This window comes from Channa argus, chromosome 5 (assembly GCF_033026475.1).
Source record: "Channa argus isolate prfri chromosome 5, Channa argus male v1.0, whole genome shotgun sequence".
Lineage (NCBI taxonomy): Eukaryota > Metazoa > Chordata > Actinopteri > Anabantiformes > Channidae > Channa > Channa argus.
Window position 1 is genome coordinate 16,350,171 of NC_090201.1, and position 16,005 is coordinate 16,366,175.

At 37.1% G+C, this 16,005-nt stretch overlaps 3 protein-coding genes across 9 annotated transcripts; 1 reads left to right on the forward strand and 2 right to left on the reverse strand.

The window, feature by feature from the left end:
• Positions 1 to 831: 831 nt before the first annotated feature.
• Positions 832 to 6,914, reverse strand: si:ch211-213o11.11 (probable G-protein coupled receptor). Of its 2 annotated transcripts, none has more exons than XM_067505998.1 (2): positions 6,568 to 6,914; positions 832 to 4,063 (listed from the first exon to the last, which is right to left on the reverse strand). In XM_067505998.1, exon 2 carries the CDS (start codon positions 3,953 to 3,955, stop codon positions 2,675 to 2,677), a length of 1,281 nt encoding a protein of 426 aa, XP_067362099.1. In that variant the 5' UTR covers positions 3,956 to 4,063; positions 6,568 to 6,914; the 3' UTR covers positions 832 to 2,674. The 2 variants fall into 2 exon arrangements, with proteins under 2 accessions (XP_067362099.1, XP_067362098.1); XM_067505997.1 differs by having other exon boundaries at positions 6,384 to 6,914.
• Positions 6,915 to 7,056: 142 nt separating this feature from the next.
• LOC137128190 (uncharacterized) lies at positions 7,057 to 10,183 on the reverse strand. 5 transcript variants are annotated; one of them, XM_067506000.1, is made up of 6 exons: positions 10,046 to 10,183; positions 9,555 to 9,698; positions 9,291 to 9,447; positions 8,345 to 8,520; positions 7,930 to 8,158; positions 7,057 to 7,816 (listed from the first exon to the last, which is right to left on the reverse strand). In XM_067506000.1, exons 1-6 carry the CDS (start codon positions 10,085 to 10,087, stop codon positions 7,620 to 7,622), a joined length of 945 nt encoding a protein of 314 aa, XP_067362101.1. In that variant the 5' UTR covers positions 10,088 to 10,183; the 3' UTR covers positions 7,057 to 7,619. The 5 variants fall into 5 exon arrangements, with proteins under 5 accessions (XP_067362101.1, XP_067362105.1, XP_067362103.1 ...); XM_067506004.1 differs by having other exon boundaries at positions 9,291 to 9,466; XM_067506002.1 differs by having other exon boundaries at positions 9,291 to 9,466; positions 9,555 to 9,741; positions 10,046 to 10,170.
• A 321-nt stretch (positions 10,184 to 10,504) lies between these two features.
• Positions 10,505 to 15,371, forward strand: rrp9 (ribosomal RNA processing 9, U3 small nucleolar RNA binding protein). Of its 2 annotated transcripts, none has more exons than XM_067505995.1 (15): positions 10,505 to 10,711; positions 10,863 to 10,963; positions 11,070 to 11,182; positions 11,277 to 11,344; positions 11,638 to 11,679; positions 11,788 to 11,914; positions 12,009 to 12,133; positions 12,229 to 12,321; positions 12,431 to 12,531; positions 12,632 to 12,766; positions 13,223 to 13,285; positions 13,412 to 13,569; positions 13,815 to 13,894; positions 14,035 to 14,108; positions 15,217 to 15,371. In XM_067505995.1, exons 1-15 carry the CDS (start codon positions 10,628 to 10,630, stop codon positions 15,314 to 15,316), a joined length of 1,464 nt encoding a protein of 487 aa, XP_067362096.1. In that variant the 5' UTR covers positions 10,505 to 10,627; the 3' UTR covers positions 15,317 to 15,371. The 2 variants fall into 2 exon arrangements, with proteins under 2 accessions (XP_067362096.1, XP_067362097.1); XM_067505996.1 differs by having other exon boundaries at positions 10,506 to 10,711; positions 13,412 to 13,557.
• Positions 15,372 to 16,005: the final 634 nt, after the last annotated feature.

Below are 16,005 nucleotides of genomic sequence, written 5' to 3' on the forward strand. Positions count from 1 at the left end.
AATTATGAATTAAATTATCTGTATATCCACTTAGAAATCTCAGATTAAAAAAACTTTATGGCACAGCCTTTTTGCTTTTATATTATAACAGGGTTAGAGAATTTTACTTTTTGAAATTGAATGTTGTCAAAAAGTTCAACAGGAATGCAAAAATCAAAGTATATAGTACTAAAGAGCCATTGAAAAAAATCTACTTTGCAGCCAATATAAGTCAATTTAATTACAGGATTGTGGAAAAAAATGTAATTATTAATTTAGTAGGATTTATATGTTAAAATCTCTCAAATACATAGAGAGTATTGAGCTTCTTAGGCAGGAGCAGTAACTTTCTGATGTCTCATGCTGTCCAGTCATTAAAAAACGTATTATTGTTTTTTAAATAATTTTCTCTATAGATTTAACTATAAAGATATAACATTTAAATGCTGTAGGTGTTATGTGTAATAATGTCTACCAGTTTCTAGTGTTCAGCTAAGCTAACTGCCTTGTGTTTTTTTCACAGATGTCACAGTAGTCTTTCTATAGTATGTAACTCTCAGCAAGAAAGCAAAGATGTTGATTTCCTAAAATGTCAAACCAGTCAAGAACCTTTAGTAAACACATTCTTGCCTCGTCGTGGTTTTGATCCCTTGATTAGTTTGTGGTACCGGACTTGACACAAGACCGTGCTAAGTGAACTCGGTGAGAATGGTTGAGCTGCAGTACATGCAGTTTTGGTAAAACTCATACAGGTACATGAAAGAAGGTGAAATCAAAGAATGGGGGAGACACTGCCATAAATGAGTGAAATAAAGTTTTATTAACTCATATTGGATGTCATGGCTATTTCTGTTCTATTTAAAATGGCACAGTGCAAAAGCATCTGTGTATGTACGTTGTCATTCTCCTCTGTTGGCATTTATGGACATCTCTACTGTGAAGATCAGCTGTTATGACAATTCACACCTACTTCAGATGTTATAAAAAGAAATGCAAAAAAGAAAAGAAAAAGAAGTATTTATTTTATGCATTAGAAAATAAACTTAAAAACTGATTTCATCAAAATGCTGCAATGAGCTGCTGGTACCAACAAATCTGCCTTAATGTCCATTGCAAAGCAGGACTTTTTTCTACACATTTTCCTACTAAATCCATTTATCTGTTTACTTTATATCTCAGATGGTGTTTTCAGGGTTTGTGAAAATGTAGTTGTGCATACTGCATTCATTTGCCACCAGTTATCAGAGTTATCACCATGTTTATCCAATGTTATCCTCTAAGTCTAATCTGTTTGGGAGCGCTGCACATTCCCTGACAACAATTACATACCACATACACAGTAACAATACTGTATATCTAAAAACAGTTTATGGACTGACATGTTTTGAACAATAATGATTGACCTATTATAAAACAAACCGGTTTGGGTCAATATTTGACAAGTAGGCCACACCTAAATTAATGTGTGGAAATATAAATTCTTTGTCGTTAATCTGCCAGTGTACACACATTAAGAGGGTATTAGAGACTACTCCAGCTGTTATGAAATGGTATTTTCTCTTTATATAATCATGTGTTAACTGGGCTCAGTCTTCTCATAAATGGACACAGAGGACCCAGAAGAAAATGCAGGTTGTCAAGTTGGACAAAAAAAAAGAAGGTGCACGTGCAAGTAGACAAATATCACTCGTGCAGACGACTACTTTTTTTATTTTAAGTGTTTCACAAACATAAAATGATTTCCAGTGAGTGAGCTCTGGAATAATCTTTCCCGGTAAAAGCAAATGTTTACCCTTCTTTGTTGGAGGCTGACACTGTAAAATAAATTACACAAACTGATTGCACTACGTTAAAAACGAAATAATTAACTAAAAGAACCTTTTATATGATTAACTGGTCAGTGACCTGTTTTCTTCTTCTTCTTCTTTTCCTTCCGACTGTTTCCTTTCAAAGGTCACCTCAGCGAATCATTAGTCAGTGGCATGTCATTTTCTTAAATGTATTTATATATTTGGTTCCATACATTATGCTACAATGCGTACATTTTATGATCGAAGTGACCGGTGTTTATTTTTTACATTTAAAGCCATAAGAAACAGCACTTTTTTTTAGTATAATAAATAGTTTAATATTAATACACATAATAATAAAAGGTTTACAGAAATCCCTGTACCATGAATACAATGTGACAATATTGAGTTAAAGAATATTTGACATATATTTATATAAAATATATTGCTGTTAAAGGTATATTTTATTTTTTTAAATGGTGGTAACAATAAATCACTGCCCACTATTAACATCCACCAGTATATATTCGCATGATTTACTGTCCAAGTAGAATGCACTGATCTTTCCTTTTTTAAATAGATTTACTAATTTTAGCTTGACAGTAACTTTTCCATTAACATTAAAGAGTCCCATTTTTAGATTAGTAAATAACGAAAACTGCCAGTTTTGCCCTAAACATAGACAAAAAACTACACTAAGGTGTTCTCCCTGACATTTTAGATGTATGTAAGATTTCAAAAAAGTGTTTCTTGATTTCATTTTCTTGATGCTGTATTTTAGCTTTTCCTGTAAATTAATACAGCTTATAGAGATATTGTAGACTATTGTTAAATGCTGTGGACACTTCTGGATAATTCTGTAATTGTCCTGCAGTTTTTTCATCCATTTGAACAGTGCTGTGTATCTAACCAAACTCTTCTGGGATCTGTCCTGGTATCCTGAAGCCCGTCTGCCCAGTCTGATCCAGAATGGTTCTAGGACCGGATATAGCAAAGCTAGCATGTGTCTCCAATGTGCAGCTGGTCCTGTGGAGGAACTGCAAGATGTTTTCGTGGCCTGAGCCCTCATGGCTGGAGACAGCCAGCTCCACTGGCCGGGCTGAGTAGCAGCGCCGCAGTTTACAAAGTTCCTCCCTGATCTGCCGGTTTAGAAGCCCATAAAAAAATGGATTAATAGCAAAGGAAGAATATGCCAGCCAGGTGACTGCCTCCTCCAGGTCATCAGGAATCTTTGGTGCTGCATTTAGTGTCAGATGGAGATGAAATGCAAAATATGGCATCCAGCAGATCAGGAACTGGCCAACAATGACCACCAGAGTGAGGGCAGCTTTACCACCACCGAAAGGCCGATCACGTATGATCCAGCGTGGGGCACTGCGGGTTGTGATGATGGTCGTCTGACTGTTTATTGAGTCAGAGCGGTGTTTCAATTGGCTGTTTGTCCATGAGGGCAGAGGTCCATGCTGGCGGGCAGCCACACGGGCGACCTTGTACACATTACAGTAGACAGCAAAAATCACAATAGCAGGCAGACAGAAACATGTGACAGTGAACAGCACAAAGAAAACTCGTATATGGTCACTGGGGCTCCAATGCAGCGAGCACTGTGCAGCCCTGATGGAGCTCAGGCTCCTGAAGGATCCCCATCCAAACACAGTGGACAATCCTAGCAAGGCAGAGGCCACCCACACCATCACCATGACAACTGCAGTCAGCTTAAGCGTCATCTTGACCTCATAGTGCATGGGGTGGACAATGTAGTAGTAACGCTCCACACTGATGGCTGTGATGGTGAAGATAGAGGCAGCTATGAGGATTACACTGAGGAAGACGTATATCTGACACTCCAGCACAGTGAACACAACACCAGCAAAGTATGAAGAGTTAGACACAATCCCAAGAGGCATAAGCAAGATGGCACACAGCAGGTCCACAGCACACAGGTGGCAAACAAAGGCAAACTTCCTGAGGTGAGGGGCTTTTATGACAACAATCAGAACAGCAGTGTTGGCCAGAAGGGCCACAACATTCAGGGTCACCATGAACAATATACCTGCCAGGGTCTTGAAGTGTGTATAGAGGTTGGGAAGGGTGTTGAGCTGTCTGTGTGGAGCTGAGGGCATCAGTGCCCAAGAAAAGATGCTGTCATTGAACTCAGGGGTCAGAAAAGAACTCCTCTCCTCCATGTTTCATAAAGAGAATTGCAAAGTACACATCTGCATTTTAGATTCCCCTTTTGTTCAGTTTAGGGGGTCAAAGGATCCTTTAGATGTTGAATGAAACACTGTTTGCACCTGTAAAGAAAAGTCTATTAAAAATGATAATCAGATGACAAATGACAAATCACAGGACATGATTCAGTCTTTAAACCTACAGAGTTTTCTCACTTTTGTGCAGCAGAAAAAGCTGACACAACACTGAGATATTATCTCCTTTAAAGGGCGACTTCACCAATTTTCAACTTACTCTCTATGGCTTTAGTTTAGGGTGTAAATGTACATTAATGCTTTTAAACTTCCCTCTGACTTCCTTATATTAAAATAGTTCCCCTCTTTGAGCGGAAAATCTTATCCACATGACATCACCTGTTTCTCATCATTAGTAGTTCAGATGATGTCGTCTGGGAAAGTTCTGGAAAAGCAGGTTGACTATTATCACAAGCTTCATAGTATGAGCAACAAGATGACAAGATAATGTGAACTGAAGGTTCTTTGAAGTGATGTCATCCAGAGGCATTTTTTTAGCTAGAATTAGAGAGATGTTTTAATATAAGGAAGTCAAAGGAAAGTTTAATGGCATTTATGTACATGTACTAAACAAACTAAACGAACTAAAAATTCAGTGAAGGCGTCCTTTAAGCTAATGTGAGGTGAACCTCAAGGCAAAGGGTTGTTTGAACATTAAAGCAATAATTTGATCTTATGTCTGTTCATGTGATAAATGTAGGCTCAATATACACTTTTTGTTCGGGTCTTTTGGGTTTATGGTAAATCTTGAGGGAAATTGTAATTGCTCTAATACAATTGGTTGCTAAATGTCTATCTGCACTTTGGTGTGGACGTAGTGAACAAAGTTGTTTTTTTGTGGCGAGAGCAAGCTAAAATGGTAAAATCATAACCATAACCCTAAATGTTTAGAGCTCTGTAGAGCTGAGAGGAACTGTAGAAATATATAAGGGTTTACGATAAGAGTTAACCAGTTCACATACACGTACCTGTGAGATCAAGTGTTATAGACACTGTTGAAAACCTTAAAGGTTCTACATTATGTTGTGCTAATGTTCAAAGTTAACCACCAACTACAAATTTAGTAGTGCACTACAATTCAAGTGTTTTTACAGTAAATACTGTATAAACACCTGGAGATACACACTTCATCATATCCTTCAAGAAAACATGTACATAGGGCACCTTAAGGGAACTGGAAAGCTTATTAATAACCATTCACATTATTTGTGAGGAGCACAGTAAGAAGGGACGCTCTCTGTTTAGTTTGGGTGAGATGTGATCAATAGAAATAATTTATGGAGGGCACCCTGTCCTTCTTCCATCGCTCCTCATCCTTTTGAAGTGAAAAATAATGAGAGTGCTTGTTTTAGCCCAGCTGCGGGGAACTGGTTGCATTGATTAGTATGTGTTCAGTGTAATCCTGCACTGCACCAGCAAGGAGGAAACCTCTAACCAGGACAGGTCTGACTGATGACTGTGTAATTTCCTATGAAACAACAAATAAAAACAAGCTGCTGCCAGCATTGACTTTTTTCATATTATATTTTTAATGCACATGTAATATAGCAAATCAACCTCAGAAAATCCTTATATTGATGCTTTTGCTTTCGTTCTTTCTTTCTGTCTGTCTGTATGGATTTGAAAATGTGCCTTTCCATACATGCTGTGTCCTATGGTAAATAGTGTACATTTGTTTGCTCTCTACCACTGATCCACTGATGCTCTACCCAACTGTAATCTTCTCTGGCGGTCAGCTTTGGCATGTTACGTTTGCAGTGCAAATTATCCTCATGATGTACATTTACATTATGTAAGGTGAATCCTCTCTTTCATCATGTTCTACTTACATCGTTTATGTCCAGCCACTAGCTGTTTCCATCTTCTTTAGCTCTCTAAAACCATTATGTATTTCTTTTCTCTAATTGTGTTTGAAGCACAACAAAATCACCTTAAACTAATTATTTTTCACATTTTCATAAGGATGAGGTAGTTATATTGAGTAAACACAACATTTATTTTGAACGCATAATTTTACCAATTTGCAGAACACAAAAAAAAACCTGCAAAAATAATACACAGTGGAACTCACTGAACAAGGATTCACTTTTATGCACTCTTAATACAAAATCACCAGCAGATGCACTCTTTCTTACAGAAGTAAACCTTTTCAGAAATCACCAGTCATTGCTAAAATGAGAGAAACATTGTCGACATAGCTCTTATTATTATAATTATTAAAGACGAGAATTAGACATTATTTATCAAGATCTGTATGTTTCATGCCAACCAAAAACCATTAAAGCTACATATAGCAACAGAAAATTAAGTCCCCTCTAGAATATAAACACTGACTTGATTCTGTCTGACCAAGATATATAAAACTTACCCAGTCGCTCTTAGTTCCACCAAAACATTTTAGTTTGAGCCTTATAAAGTTGGAGACTTGCATTACAAGCCTCATAATAGCTTGTTTCTGGATTATGAAAAAGCATCAGTCACAGTGCTCAGGTGTCGCTCCCAGGTGCGTAGAAGGCACTCCACCTTATAGAGCTCTATCAGGAGTTACATACCGCAGTGTTGCAACCTCTGATGTAAACTGCTGGTTTCTTAACAAAGAAAGATCATGTGGAGAGCTGAAAGTAGCAGAGACGAAGAGATTATGTGTTGTGAGTTCACTGAGCCCAGCTGGCTTGAGGGAAAGGGGGGGAGGAGCCAGCAATTGTTCAAATCACATCTTTCAAGAGAAAATGGCTCTATCAAACTGCCACTCACTGACATTAACCACGACCCCCACCCACAATCACCACACAAACATTCAGTATGTGGCAGTGGCTGTCACACACTGTCTACTGTCCCCATGTCTACACACTGTCTTTTATACTTCTATCGAGAGAATGAAGACACTGACGCATTGCATGGATTTGCTTGCTTCATTCACCATTTCACATCACACGCAACTTCTAGAATTGGATCACTGATAACACAGAAACATGAAGCAGAGCTCTCTGCTGACATCTGTTGGTTGCTCCACCTGCTGATTTTAGAAAAGCCCCAAGGTATCAGTCGCAAAAGTTTATTGACCTTTACACAGTAAGGCACAACAAACTGAAAGGTGAACAGGCGTGGAAGCAGGAAGATTTATCATCAGTTATTGTGAAAATTGCAAAAAGTGTTATAGTACAAACACAAAATGATTTGATGTAATGCACATTTTTTATGAACAACAGAGTACAAATGGGATTTCTCTTTTTAAACATTTTATCGTGTCCTACTTTCAAACACACAGCTGATTGGAATGCAGTATACATGTATAACAATGAACAATTATGCACACACAACCACTTACTACCTCAAATAAGAACACTTAGTTTATACCACTGACAATTACACAACATTTTATAGTGCTGTTCAACTGTTTGACTGGGTCACCAGATTAAACTTTACACTTTTTGAGCCTACTGTATGATATACATATAGAGCTGTCAAAGTAAAAAAATTCTAAAAAAAAAAATGTTTTAAAAAAATAACTTTAAGAACTAGATTTCAATAACTATCCAGTCACACATTTCTAGACATGAAATACTGGTGACCAGTAGATTAACACAGTCTTGAAAAGCTATAACTAAGAGTCATTTCTCATCGTTCCATTTTCAGGCAGGAGGGAAGCATCTTGACAAAAACTCTGCTCAATAATCGCTTTATTTTCAGCTTTACCTAAGCCCAGTCTCTTCTTTAACAGTTTGTCTTCGTTATTCAGCTTGGTCCGGATTGCAGTTTTTATCTGGCTGCTGTCCACACCGAATTTGACTGACACGTGATCTAGTAGGAAAAAACATAAGGATACGGTCTAAAGTTTTCTTAATCAAATTCATACATAACGAGAAGGGATATGTACTTATAATACAATCATATCCATGCCTCCTTGATCTTACCGATTATACTTCTCAAGATCTCAGGTGGGAGTTGAGGCTTGTGGGAGTCATCTCCTGTAAAGGTGTTTCTCCGGCCCTGCAGAGAGTGTGTGGCCAAGGTTTCCCTGTCAAAAAGTATCATTAACAGAGCAGAAGTGTACTTCTTGTAGTCTGCAATCTCTGCGATGCGTTCATAAAGATTTTTCGGTACTCGAAGATTCTCAGAAAGATAAAGGAAGTTGTGGTTGTCCTGAGGGCAAAAAAAAGAAGTGTTGGTTCCAAAGGTATGCAAGTAAAGATGCACGGATAATCCTTTCTAGTACTGGTAAATGATATATAACTGATATTAAAACAAGTTTTCCTACAATAAAGAAATGTAAGAAATCTTCTAAAATTGTGCTGCTATTAGAAGACAAAAAAGAAAATGAGCTCTGACCTCTGGGATATTATGAGCCACTCTCATCTCTGTCTCAGACTCAGGCAGAAATGAGATAGTTTCATCTTGAGAGGTTTGAGGTGCAACTGCTGCCTCGCCTCCCTGGAGAACGTGGTCCAGAGTGACCCGTAGTTCGTGTGCTGTGTGCCTCATCTGCATCATGAGGGTGTTCATCTCTGCAAAGAGTGTCCAGTCAGTTTAGAAGTGCTGACACACAAGCACCTGAAACAATTAAAACAACATTATGTTTGGTATTTATACCAAAGATGCGGACTTCTTTGAGTGCAAATTGCCCTGCAACAACAGCCAGAATGAAGTTCTGGAAAAATCAAATACAAAATTTCATTTCTTTTTTTTTTTTTATTTGACTTCTTAATTAAACTTCCATTCTCCTACATTAATCCTTCTAATCATTAATTATATTTTAAGGCTTTCTCACTTCTTTTATGGTATACACTTCTGGTGAGACCTAATGAATCTCTTCTTTTAAAATATGGTCTTTTTCAAATTCATTCTATGATTTACTAAAAATTCAAATTAAAAACATAATTAATTTAAAATATTTTTTTCTTTAACAATTGAAATTATTCAGTGCTAACCATAAAGAAAATAACTATCAGTGAAAGAAAAAGTAACTTAAACATGAGTTAAAACTGATTCTTCATAGATTGTGTTTGTCATAAAAGCAAAGTGGATATTCACCAATCTTGGAATCAGTGGTTTGTAAGACATTTGTACTAAATTAGTACTAAATTAGTAAGAAACTAAAAGTCAAATTTTAAGTTGTGTTGGTAAAAAAAATAAAAATAAATAAATAAATGGTATTCAATCTTAAAAAACCCACATATATGGGCATGACCTCAATGAAGCAGGCTGAAATCCTAATTAGTCATACAGTAATTGGCTTTGTGGTCAAGTATTTATAAACTGGTTCTTTTCCACCCACCTTTCAGCTCCCTCAGCTCTTTCTCGGCCAAAATTCGACATCTGCGTTCATATTTGAGTTGCGCCTGCAGCTGCTCTACTTTCATGAGGAGACTGATGGTGTCTGTTCTAATGTCTGGACTGGCAACGTTTTCCTCATCATATTCAATGTTTTCGTGCTGCCAAATGAGAAGAAATCTGTTCAACAGTTTCAAATGTCTGATTGGTACTGTCAAAACAAAAAGGCAGCCGCATTTATGCACACCCAAACAGTCAAACCTCTCACCTCATTGTTGGGAAAAGGTGAGTAGACGGACTCTTCAGGCAACTTGTACTTATCCTCCTCTGGATCACAGCCAAACTCCTGCGCATCTGTGTGGATCTTTATCATCTTGACTGGTGGTTGTATTGGAGCCGCCCCTGCGTCTCTCTTGGGTGGCATGGAGGTAAAAAAAAAAAAAAAAAAACACAATCTGGAGAGAGTAAAGATTTGGTCATTTGCCACATCAAGTACAGCTTTTCTGCACTGGACACAGTAAAACTTTGAGTCAAACTTTTTCGATCGCTCAGAGTTGCCCGTTGGTTTATTTTAAACTCATTCACACAAGACAAAAATGAAAAGTTACTTCTCACGGCATCCCCCACCCCCTGCCTCCTCAACCCCTCCTACCTAGCCTCCAGATTGCCTCCAGCTGGAGCCACTGAGTGACAAAAGCCGTCTTTTAATACATTAATACGTGTAAAAATTAATGCTCGATGTTTCAGAGAGCGGCTCACCTGGCTGTTCAGCTGGACTTCAAGGATAAATAGTAACGACATTCAATGAGAACAAAGACAGCGCAGTAAATGGAAATACTGCGTAGTAGAGGAAGTAGTAGTACTACTGCAGTAGTACAGTACATAGATCCCGATACGAATACGGTTAATTTATAACAGCCGTGCAAAACGTTTCCAGTTAAATATGTGTGAAATACTGCTCCTATATTTATCTTTTATCATGTGTGCTACACATGTATGTAAGATTACTGTGTTGTTAAATTTATATTTTTTACAATTATGTGCGGAACAAAACTGTGAAAACTTATTCCCCGAGGGAAGTATTTCTCTCTAGTACAGTTTCCTGCTTATCTGAAGGCCCTATTTTAACCAATAGACATTTAGAGTTTTACCAGAAGGCGGGACTAGTTGACACGAACCGTAATATCCGCAAATCAGCGTCTGACTTTAATTGTGACTCAACAGCATAGTTTGGTTGGTGTGTATCCATGTGGTTCAATGTTGATCAGTAGCTTGAGAAAGTTGTGAGCTTAAATATTTGCAGTTATTGTTTAGTTTGAGGGGCTATTGTCGCGTTTCACTATGTCTTCGTCTTTCTTCATAAAGACAAAGGAAAAGTCCCAATTAGTCAAAAAAGGAAAGAATTCAGCGGCGCCAAAACGAAAGGTGAGTAACCTAGTTAGCTAACTAACAGCTAACTAGCATGTTGGCTCATGCACTTTAGCTGATCTGACCTGCTGTTTTAAAGCTTACAAAGTAAAAAGGAAGAGAGTGTAATCACGTTGATTGTCTTCACCAACCCGCTCTTTTTCCTCAGCCAAAAGGTGATGGAGATTCGGGTGCTAAGAACAAAGTACGAGGGAAGAGAACCAACTCTAAATGCAACGAAGAGATTTCCAGCGACTCTGAGATAGAGAGGTGAATTTTTGATTGCTTGTGATTTTATAGTTTGTAGACGTGCACTGAAATTAAAGCACAGCTATTATTTAGAAACATTGTGAAGCAATTTTGTCTCATTGCTCAGTCCTGTAGCTTCCAAGAAAAGGCATTCCAATGAAGAGAACGAATATGAGGAAACCCCACAGGAAAAGAAGCTTAGATTAGCCAAGCTCTACCTCGAACAGCTTAAGGAAGAAGGTAAACGTGTATTAGCTATGTAGCGTTAATAACTTACATTGTAGAGAGAAATTTTAACTTCAAGTCTTTTCTTTTTTTTATCTGGTCTCATCAGAGGAAAAAAAAACAGAAGAAGACTCATTTGAAACTCATCTGATCGCTGGAAGACTTCAAGAAGAAGTGGTAAGAAGTGATTAACCAGGTCTTTGACATGGGGTGAATCTTCCTAAATGAGTGAATTTTCCTAAATTTATTTTCCACCCTTAGCTACATTATGTTTCAGTTTGAATTGCTTATTAAATTTCTGTAAATGATGTCCTTTTACTATCAAGTTGCGAACTTTCAAGATGAGACAAGTTCTAGGCTGGACTTTTTCTTTTCCTTTATGTCAGACGTTTATTTTGGATTTGTTACGCAAAATAATTTTTTCTTCACGTCTGTATTGCTAATCTTTCCATTTGTCGGGTTCTTTATAGCTTGAACAGAAAGGCAAGCTTCAGCGTCTTATTGCTAAAGATGTAAGTACAGGAATCCATCTCCCAAACTACTGCATAAGGAAAAACTGTTTATGTACAAACTGAATAAATTCGATTTTTTTAATTTATTTTTTTTCCACCTCTTTTTAGCTCATACCACCAGATGCCTCAGAAATACGGCTGTTAAGAGGACACAAACTTCCAATTACCTCTGTGGTCATCACCCCTGATGACAAGTGCATCTTTTCTGCTGCCAAAGACTGTTCAATAATTAAGTGTAAGTATCCAGTGACATCCTATGAAATCACTGTAAGACATTTGTCTTACCATTTCAGAAAAAAGTTTCTTTTTTTTTTTTCTTCAAACTTCAGGGGATGTTGAGAGTGGCAAGAAATTGCATACAATACATGGTGGTAGGAAAGGTACAGAAGATCGGCATGTTGGACATACAGCTCACATCCTGTGTATGGCCATATCATCAGATGGAAAATACTTGGTAAATAGTGGTCCTATGTACGCAATTTCCTGTCAAGTATGTGAGGTCTTTTTAAGTCTGTCCTCCCCTCATGAGTTCTTTCTTCATTCTTTTAGGCAACAGGAGATATGAACAAACTGATCATGATTTGGGAGGCTGAAACGTGTAAACATCTTTATAAATTCACAGGACACAAAGGCCCAGTGTCGGTATGCTCTCAGTCTCTCACTTTCAGCTGATATCTTTTAGTTTCCTTGAGGAAACTTCTAGCTCAAAGGTTCTCCTTTTAAATTAAATGAAATGTCTGTTTCCTGACAGGGTCTTTCATTCAGGAAGGGAACTCATGATCTGTATAGTGCCTCTCATGACCGCTCAGTTAAGGTCTGGAACGTGGATGAGAATGCATATGTGGAAACTCTGTGAGTAATATTTTTAGGTGAACTTTTATGTCACTGTCAAACATTTGCATTTTTGACAGAAATTTTGAATTTGTAAATTTTACTGTTTAAATCTCTGTAGCTTTGGGCATCAGGATGCTATCACAGGACTGGACAGTCTGAGTCGTGAGCGCTGTGTGACTGCAGGGGGACGCGACAGAACCGTGAGGGTCTGGAAGATAGCCGAGGAATCTCAGCTTGTCTTTCACGGCCATGAGTCAGTCTCTTTCACTTACCTGTTTTCAGTTTTTAAATGGAAAATAAAATGTTCATTTGCTTTTGAGGTGGCAGTAGTAGCAGCAGCAGTGAAATGTCATGCAACAACCAGTTACTGTTAGTAACTCAACTGCTCATTTAGAAGAGAACCTTCAGATAAACTATTCACAGCCTATTACATACAGAGCAGTGAATGGGTTCCAGAATAAGAAACATATTCTTAGTGCACCTTAGTATTGTTTCATTGTCTAGTAACATGAAAAATAGCTTTTTCTTGGTCAAGTTATGAAGAATCTAGCAAATTTTACAATCAGAATACTTCCATTTAAATTTAAAAAAATTTATAGCTTAATTAATTTTGGTGCAAAATTGTGTTGTCGTCCTTTTTTATATGTAACAATGTTCCTGTAATGGCAAGAGAAAGACACACATCATGTGTTACTTTGTCTTCCTCCAGAGGTTCAATTGATTGCATACAGCTTATAAACGAGGAGCACATAATAACAGGAGCTGATGATGGGTAAGAGATGGTACATTTATAAATTCATGTTGCTTTATAAAAAAAAATTCTCAGGCTCTCATCAAGCTTGAAGATTCATTTGTGTTTCTCTTTCCTGCCCTTTTGCAATTTTCTGAATGACCTTAGCTCTGTGTCCCTTTGGTGCGTGAACAAGAAGAAGCCTCTTAGCACGGTCAAGCAGGCTCATGGTTGCCATGGTGATGAAGAACTAGAGCAGCCTCATTGGATCGCTTCGGTAGCGGCGCTTCAGAATTCAGATACCGTCGCCTCAGGTGCTTGTTGCTGTGAGAGTCGCCTTACTAGCTTTTTAACAACACGCATACATATGTATGTGAAGGACACATAAATTAAATTAAACTTATTTTATTTTTGTTTTTTTACAGTAGTTGTGTATAAATCCTAAATTTATTTTATAGAATTATTACATTTGGTCCATATTAAGTGTACTAAACACTTAACAGTGCAATGGTTGGATTTATGTTGATTAACTGTGCTGAAGATGCCCTGCTGCTTCTGTTCTTCTGTACAGGTTCACACAACTCACAGGTGCAGCTGTGGAAGTGTGGCCAGAATTATCGTAGGCTTGAGCTTTTGTTCAGTGTACCAGTGGTAAGCTCTTCTGTTTCTTTTTTAAGGGTCACATTAGATGTGTATATATTCTCTATAGTATATGTAAATATGTCTTGGCAGCTAGAACAGTTCTTTTCCCAAATATCTTATTTTGTCTCATCCTCTGCTTCCCCTCCCAGTCTGGTTTTGTCAACAGTCTGAAGTTTTCGAGCTCTGGTCAGTTTTTGGTGGCAGGAGTTGGACAGGAGCACAGGTAACTGAACTAATGGTCATGTTTCCATAGAAACTGTGGAGGTGAGGTCAAATAATCACTGTTTAGATTATTGTTCAGTGCATGACATGTCCACTAGATGGCAGCATTGATTCTTGATTTCATGACATCTTTTTATTTATCTGTAAAGAAGTTATCTTAAAATGACACTGTAATAAGGCCACTGAATATTAGACAATGTGGGAAAAATAGTTTTTTTTTTTTTTATTGTTTACAAAGTGCATAATTAAAAACCTACTACATTTATGGAAATTGCAAACATTATTGCCACCTTCTCCACTACATCCTAAAGACTCGAGATCGGAATGCCTTGTATTTGAATTATTTGAAAAAGGTAAAAAAAAATAAAAAAAATCCTTAATTTCTCAGTCTAAAGCTAGCTCCTTTAGTACAAATGGGAGCAGGCAACAGAGTTGAAGACCTTTCCTGAACTGTTAGTATTGTTTTTATGGGATACTGGGATGTGTGTGTGTCCTGTACATATTCATTGTGAGAAATTTCATACACATGGAAATTATTTAATCTTAAAAATGTACAGAGAGTTTGTCAGTTTCTTAAGATTAGAAATTTTTGTCGACTAAAATGAGAATATTTCTGATTTTGGTATAAAGTTCTCTAAGAAAAAACGACTACAAGTACAATACTGTGTGAGGATATACACCCAGCTCATCTTAGTTTAAAAGGACAGCACTTATTGGACAATTTACCATAAAACATCACAAATTTACCTTTGTTTGATTTTAAGTAATGTACCTTTTTATAAGGTGGTTTTCAGGCTAATTTGTAAATTTCAGTTGCATGTGCTGCTGTTAAGAAAAGCAATCCTATTCCAATCAGAGCTGAACATAACTGAAAAAAGTTTAACTTTACTTTAATTTCTTGGAAATGTCTAAAGTAAAAATAAAAATTTGCTTGATGCACTGCAGGAAGAGGTTTTGTTTTAGTAAGATGTGGAATTGCAGTTTGAAATGTAACTTCATACTGAAAAGCTAAACAGGAGTGTAATAAAGTCTTCTTCTTTTTGTTTTGGTTTTATATTTGGCCTGTTTGTATCCATATTTATTGTCAATTTCTGTTTGTATTTCTCAAGGTTGGGACGTTGGTGGAGACTTAAAGAGGCCAAGAATGGGATCTATATTATTCCTCTCAAAAGGAAACTTAATCAAGAAGAAGCCAAGATGAATGAATAGTCGACTGTCAAAGGCCTTTTTTTTTTTTTTTTTTTTGTAAATTAAAGATTTATAAATTCTCATGTATCATGGTATTGCTTATACAAAAGGTTATTTTATATTTCAAAATACCAATACTCATCATAGAATGATTTGTTCCAGTGGGTGTCAGCAGTGAAACTGCTGTGATTTAAGTGAAGAAACGCTTTAGCTGTTTCAGTGAAGGAATCGGAGCATGGTGGAGAGTGTGGGCTGTACCTGCATTACACCAGGAGAAGATGTTGTACTGTAGGAGTTATAAAAAGACTTGTCTTCTCTCATCCACATAACTTTCGTGTAACTATATTTTAACATTACCAAGGGCTTAAGAAATACAATACATTAGCATAAGAACTACTTTGTCTAAATTTGTACTGGTAAATCCAAATGATGTACCGGAAGCTTTTGATATAGGGAGGCCAGAAAGTAGTTTATTACAATTCATAAACGATACCTAGAAGTTGAGAAAGCAAGTTGAAAATCTGTCAAGTTGCCCTTTAATCATAATTTCTGTACTATATCGGAGTTGACAAAAATTACTGTTGTAATATGATGTTAGTAATATTAGTGATAAGCTTGTTTAGTTCTGCACTTGCTTCAGGTTTCCTGCAGGTGTCCTCTTAGGCTTTGGCAAAAGTGTCCTTTTCTCTACTATATTTGTGTTTTATTAC

What these genes read in the sequence shown, in the direction of transcription:
- si:ch211-213o11.11 (XM_067505998.1), bottom strand. Translation starts at nt 3,955, where the DNA reads ATGGAGGAGAGGAGTTCTTTTCTGACCCCTGAGTTCAATGACAGCATC.
- LOC137128190 (XM_067506000.1), bottom strand. Translation starts at nt 10,087, where the DNA reads ATGTCGTTACTATTTATCCTTGAAGTCCAGCTGAACAGCCAG. An exon ending in CACCTTTTCCCAACAATGAG is followed by an intron (nt 9,448 to 9,554) that starts GTGAGAGGTTTG and finishes CTCATTTGGCAG; the next exon opens with CACGAAAACATTGAATATGA. An exon ending in AGAGCTGAGGGAGCTGAAAG is followed by an intron (nt 8,521 to 9,290) that starts GTGGGTGGAAAA and finishes CACTCTTTGCAG; the next exon opens with AGATGAACACCCTCATGATG.
- rrp9 (XM_067505995.1), top strand. Translation starts at nt 10,628, where the DNA reads ATGTCTTCGTCTTTCTTCATAAAGACAAAGGAAAAGTCCCAATTAGTC. An exon ending in CTTGTCTTTCACGGCCATGA is followed by an intron (nt 12,767 to 13,222) that starts GTCAGTCTCTTT and finishes GTCTTCCTCCAG; the next exon opens with AGGTTCAATTGATTGCATAC. An exon ending in CGCCTCAGGTGCTTGTTGCT is followed by an intron (nt 13,570 to 13,814) that starts GTGAGAGTCGCC and finishes TCTTCTGTACAG; the next exon opens with GTTCACACAACTCACAGGTG.